The sequence below is a fragment of the Austrofundulus limnaeus genome, unplaced genomic scaffold, assembly GCF_001266775.1.
Source record: "Austrofundulus limnaeus strain Quisiro unplaced genomic scaffold, Austrofundulus_limnaeus-1.0 Scaffold16, whole genome shotgun sequence".
Classification (NCBI taxonomy): Eukaryota; Metazoa; Chordata; class Actinopteri; order Cyprinodontiformes; family Rivulidae; genus Austrofundulus; species Austrofundulus limnaeus.
The window spans coordinates 3,394,288-3,399,928 of record NW_013952418.1 but is presented as its reverse complement, the minus strand read 5'-3'; the positions used below and the strand labels follow the sequence as shown (position 1 = coordinate 3,399,928).

The 5,641-nt window shown below is 40.4% G+C and overlaps 1 protein-coding gene across 1 annotated transcript in view; it reads right to left on the bottom strand.

Annotated features, from left to right (window-relative positions):
- The window catches only part of lmo7b (LIM domain 7b), a gene marked incomplete at its 5' end in the record, with an annotated part of 36,699 nt that overhangs the window by 16,206 nt on the left and 14,852 nt on the right, over positions 1 to 5,641 (bottom strand). The window contains 5 exon segments of the mRNA XM_014003050.1: positions 1,473 to 1,766; positions 2,610 to 3,236; positions 4,062 to 4,227; positions 4,407 to 4,546; positions 4,741 to 4,909. Of these exon segments, the coding sequence (XP_013858504.1) occupies positions 1,473 to 1,766; positions 2,610 to 3,236; positions 4,062 to 4,227; positions 4,407 to 4,546; positions 4,741 to 4,909 (1,396 nt within the window).

Genomic DNA, 5,641 nt, shown 5'->3' with positions numbered 1-5,641 from the left:
TGTGTGTGTGTGTGTGTGTGTGTGTGTGTGTGTGTGTGTGTGTGTGTGTGTGTGTGTGTGTGTGTGTGTTGTATTCAAAAGGCTATTTTTTTAATAAGATGAAAGGCGTTACGTTCTTCCAGTAAAATTCCCCTGCAAGTTGTCGGGCCCTCGGTCTGCTCTGAGGCTAAAATCTAAAAAGTGCCTACAGCAGCAGATAAATCCAAGATGGTAATATCAGTGGGCGCTCATCAATATGTGGCTGTTAAAGGCTGAGAAAGATGCCTGAAGATAAAACAGCTGGTAGACCTCATTTTCCACTCAGGTGCCGTTAAAGCTCAACAGTAAAAAATGGGGGCACAGCAAGGGGGTCATTAAAGAGAGCTGCCATCAAGCCTCCAACTGTGGGAAATGATGCAGAAATTACATTTTAGATTCATCTAGTTTGTGTGTTTAGAGTTAGAACACTTAACGTTGTCGGGCAGAACATTCAGATATGAAAATTGATTTAGAGAGCGACACCTGCTGGACAAATTTAGGATGGCATTTTAAGATGTGACGTGCATTTCCTACAAACAATTTGGAAGAAAACATCTTAGAATTTAGGAAATCTGGCATGAAACACATGATTTTTACTATTTTTTTCCACATAACTGGTATATTTTTTAAATAGAAGTGGCTAAAGTAAGACAGGAAGTGACAAGTGAATCCCCTGATCCAACTCCATCTCTGATAGCAACTCAAGATAATTAAAGAAACATCAGATTCTGCAGGTGTTCCTGTTTCTCATCACTTCCTGTTACTGTGCATGTGAATCTCTGTTCGTCTCAGGGACATACATTTATTTATTTATTTATTTATTATATCCATCTATCTTTCTAAAACCAGATTGATAAAATTTGCCATCACAGCCACTAAATGATAAAATAATTGAGTGGCCTTTTTTCTCCTGTTTTAAAGTATTCAGTCACCGTTTCAATTAAAAAATACAAATAAAAACAAACTAGTTTAAATGAAATCCACTTGTTCTTCAGCATTTCATTTGCTGCAAATTCAGGTAAGAAGCTGATTTGTTTTTGCTGCAATTAATGCAGCCTCATTACATCAAGCAATAACTTTTTTGTTTTTAATCATTTATTTTATTACCATTTTCTTTTATTGCACTTTTCAGATCATTATTTCAAGAAATGAAATCAATGCATCTGCTGCAGAGCACTTGACTTGGAGGCGTTAGTAATTAGGTAAGGTTAAATTTATTTATATAGCACTTCTCAGCAGCAAGGCGATACCAAGCGCTTTTTAAATATAAAAGAAAAAAAAGAATAAAAAAGTAGATAGTTTTTTTTTTTCTGATTATTTTTGAGTATTTTCTGTTCGGGTTGAACAGGGATCACAAGAACAATTTAGTCATCCTAAATTAAATCAAAGTTTTGCTTATTTTAGAGGTTTTTCAGTATAAAAGAACACATTGTGTTGGATTTTGTAATAAATACCTTTGAGTAGTCACTCCCTGCTTTAGATGGGAGACTCCAGCTTTTATTGTGGTAGGTCTGCAGGTTTGGATGAGGCTGAGGTAGGATCTGGGTTTGAGTGGACGACTCGGGCACTTCCTGTCTCTGCTCGGCGCCGTCCCGCCTGGCCTGGCTGGATTTTTTCTGTCGGACCGACGCCTGGTACTGATCCCTCAGGTTGGCAGCTGCAGTCTGTCTTCTGATGGAGGATTTGGGAGAAGCAAGGGGAGAATCCTCCTTCTCGCTGCTCAACAGCAGAACCTGATTGTTGTCAGCCTGGAAATGAACAAATAAACCAGACACGCTCACACAGACATGTTTAATAAAAAGTGTCAGCTTGATGCAAATCAGCTGGTCTCAAAACATCAATAATCAGTGGAGTGGGAATGGGACAGTCAAGTGTTTTAATGGGATTCCTCACTGATAACAGAGCTGGAGAAGTCTTATTCATGAAGAAAATCTATTTAAAAAAAGGTGATAAGCTGACAAAAACACTATTACACTTAAACTAACTTATTTGGAGGACTTGAACACGTATCTTCCTGAACAATAAAATGTCTTTCAGTAAAAGTTTAAACATCATAAAATAAACTTAACAGGTAAATCATAAAGAAAAAATAAGTAGGTCCTCTGGATGGGCTCTTTAGTGAAACGTTTCTTCTCTCCTCCAAGAGACTTCTTCAGTCTGATGAGTTTCAGATGAACTCAGCCTTATAAGCACTGCCTCCACATGGACAAACAGGTTAGTCACATGCAAAAGAGGGCCATCGCTTAACAATAGTTAAGTGATGGCCAATAGTTAATAGTAACTGTTAGCTGATGGCCCTCTTTTGCATGTGACTAACCTGTTTGTCCATGTGGAGGCAGTGCTTATAAGGCTGAGTTCATCTGAAACTCAGACTGAAGAAGTCTCTTGGAGGAGAGAAGAACCGTTTTACTAAAGAAGAACCATCCAGAGGACCTCCTTATTTTTCCTTTTTGATTTTTTTCTACCTGGATTACTGAGATGCATCAGGACATTAACGGATAAATCCAAACAAAATTAACTAGATTAAAACAGATTAAACAATTTCTCTACAGCTTTAATGGAACCAGTTTAAGTAGTAGCCGTGAACTCACGCTGTAGCGCCTCGGTACCGACGACATCCTGGACTGCTTGATCCCAAAGGGTCTGGCTGTGACTGCAGCAGAGATACGGGAGGAACCCTCGGAGCGGCGGAAACCCCGGGGAAGGCTGGCCGAGCTGGACCACGACACGGTTCTAGACGTGTATTTGGAGTTCCCTGAAGCCTGCTGGTTTCTGCGGTCCACCGATGAACCCCAGTCCAGTTTGCGGCTTTCTTCCTGAGCTTTGCGGATCGAATCGGGCAAAAGTTTAGTTGTGTCGGCTCCGGCCTCGTTAACCGGGTTTGAAGAAAAATTCATCTCTTTCAGATTKATGTTGACTGGAGGTTTTTCTTGACGTGGCCCGGATGAAGCAGGGTTCAGGCTGCTGGTTGATTGGAGAAATTTGTTTGGATTTTCCGAAGCAACAAGGGAGCCTTTATCTGTTGGAGCGTTTTGAGGCTGGGCCGGATCAGGTGGAGCCTGGCTGCTGAAGGCTCTGACTTGGGTTTGAGAGGTGAAGGGGTGATCCAGAGAAGGTGTGGTGACTCTTGCTCCATCTGAAGCTAAAAATGCAAAATTGGTTTTCTCTTCTTCGAAGATGATCCCAGCAGAGGTCTGCATGGCTCCCACTGCTGATCCCTGAAAAGACAAGTTTAAGGGTGGGTGGGGGGGGTATTGTGAATTTTCCAGGCACATAATTAAATTCTGTACCACAATCAAGCAACTTTTACCTTCAGCTGCTATGAAAATCCTGTATATTTCAAAATTAAATCAAAATTTTTCACCATAATCCATCTAAATGCCTTGAAATTGGTCTTTATCTCTTTAAGAACCTCCTACCATTTCTGACTCTCCCACTTCAGCACATCTTCACAACAATGCTTGGGCAAAGGGATGCAATGGTTGCAAGAACTCGGCTGCAGACTGAACTCCAGGGAGGAGTTTTGTGTAAATAGGCGGAGCTTTGTACAAAATAGGCGGAGCTTTGTACCAGCAATTGTTTAGGCAGCGACACCAGACCACCACAGGAGATTTAGGGACTTCTCAAACATGCCTGAATGAATCAAAGCTACACTCTAGGTATGTTTTTGATGAGGAAATGACTTAACATGACAAAGCACAAAAAAAAGAGTCAATATTTCATAATACTACCCCACACCCCTTAAAAACTAGCTAAAATAGAAAAGATACAGAACGAAGTTTCCATTTTTGTTCTGTAGAAGGACAAACAACCTGATCATGTATTCATCCCACACTCAAAATTTTAAGAGTATTCTGAGATTTTTCCGACTGCAGGTAAGATACTGACTGCTGTTGAACCATTTCATAAAACTTCACTTACAAAAAAAAAAAAAAAAAAAAAAAAAAAAAAAAAAAAAAAAAAAAAAAAAAAAAAAAAAAAAAAAAAAAAAAAAAACTGAACTAAAAAGGTCAAAGATGAAAACTGAAAATGTCTAATAGTACCTGAGTGTGGGTTTTGGAGCCGACGGGGTCCTCTGTGGCGCAGCTGTGGGCCAGCAGAGCTCGAGTGTGAGGTCTGAGATCAGAACTCGAGGGTTTTGATGGAGAGGGGTTGGAGGAAAAACGGGGAGCGGTGCTGTGCTGCCATGGTGACTGGTCCCTGGAGAATCTTTGAAGGAAAGAAAAAGGAAACATGATTAAAACTCAAAAAGACGGAAGGATCCGTCTCCTGCTACACGAGTTTTATTAAAGCTATGCCAGTTCTTTTCCCTTCACAAACACGTCTTACTTTGAAACAGCAGAATTTGCCTTTCAAAGTCTAATAAAAAAAATAAAAATCACAATCACCTCTTTATGGGACCACCCTGCGCTTCATAGCTCAGCGCCGCCCCATCAGCCACCTGAATAATGACATGCTCCCTGTCCTGGGACTTCCTGTAGAGCTCAGTCTTGGTACTCCTGCGGCGATTCTTCCACTTTGTCAAGACCTGAAACAAATGTTTGCTTAAAAAAACTGCTTCTCGTAAAAATGTAACTTATTAAATCACACTGGAGATGTTGATCACACATCCGTCAAGAGACTTTGAGGACAGCGTAAAGAATGAACGAGTTTCCCCCTCAAAGACGTCCTGAACTACAAAAATAGACCTCATAATGAGCCGTTTTGTCAGAACTGACTTACATCCTGCCACTGCGCTTCGCTGTCCTTGGCAGCAATACTGCGCTTCCTTTCACTTTCTTGGCTCCACCCCCTCAACAGGCCGGTGTCCTGTCCTTTATTATAAATGGGGTTTCCATTTGAAACCTTACGCGCAGGGTACACCATCGGGATGTCGCTGAGGGATTTGCTCCTAGTTCAGAGAAAAACAGAGGAAGGAACGCTGAAATACTGACGACAGGGGGCAAAACATACAGGTCTGAAAATGCAAAATCGATGTTTGTTCAAAAATGCGAAAAAGCTTAGAAAAGAAAAAATAATCGAAACAAAATGCTACAGGACATATTGCATGATGGGAAATAAGCAGAGGCACATAACTACTTGAGAGCAGTACCTTAACAGAAAATTATTTTGTAAAAATAAATTTCACTGGTAAGAAAAGTTCTTAAAACTGCTCACAATAATCAGGAAAAGGGAAAGCGACATGTTGAATTTAAGTTCCACTAAGCTGTGTAAATGCAAAGTTACACATTTTCTTTAAACTGAGTGAGCAATTTGCATTAACTCAGCTTAGTGGAACCAGTGGACATACAGTATATTGGTTAAGTAAATCCAGCACTTCCTGTCCCCTCAAAGCCAGCCGGTGGAGGCAGATGGCCGCCTGTCCTGAGCCTGATTCTGGTTCTACTGGAGGTTTCTTCCTGTTAAGGAGTTTTTCCTCTCCACTGTCACCATGTGCTGCTCAGGATGAGAGACTGTGATGAAGTGAAGATTCAACACAATCTGCCTCTTTAGAATGATTTTTTAATTTAATTTAATTTAATTATTTTTGTGTACAGTGCCCCGAGATGACATTTGTTGTGACTTGGCACAATATAAACTGAATTGAATTTCATTGAACTTCATTTTTTAGAGTGCATAAACA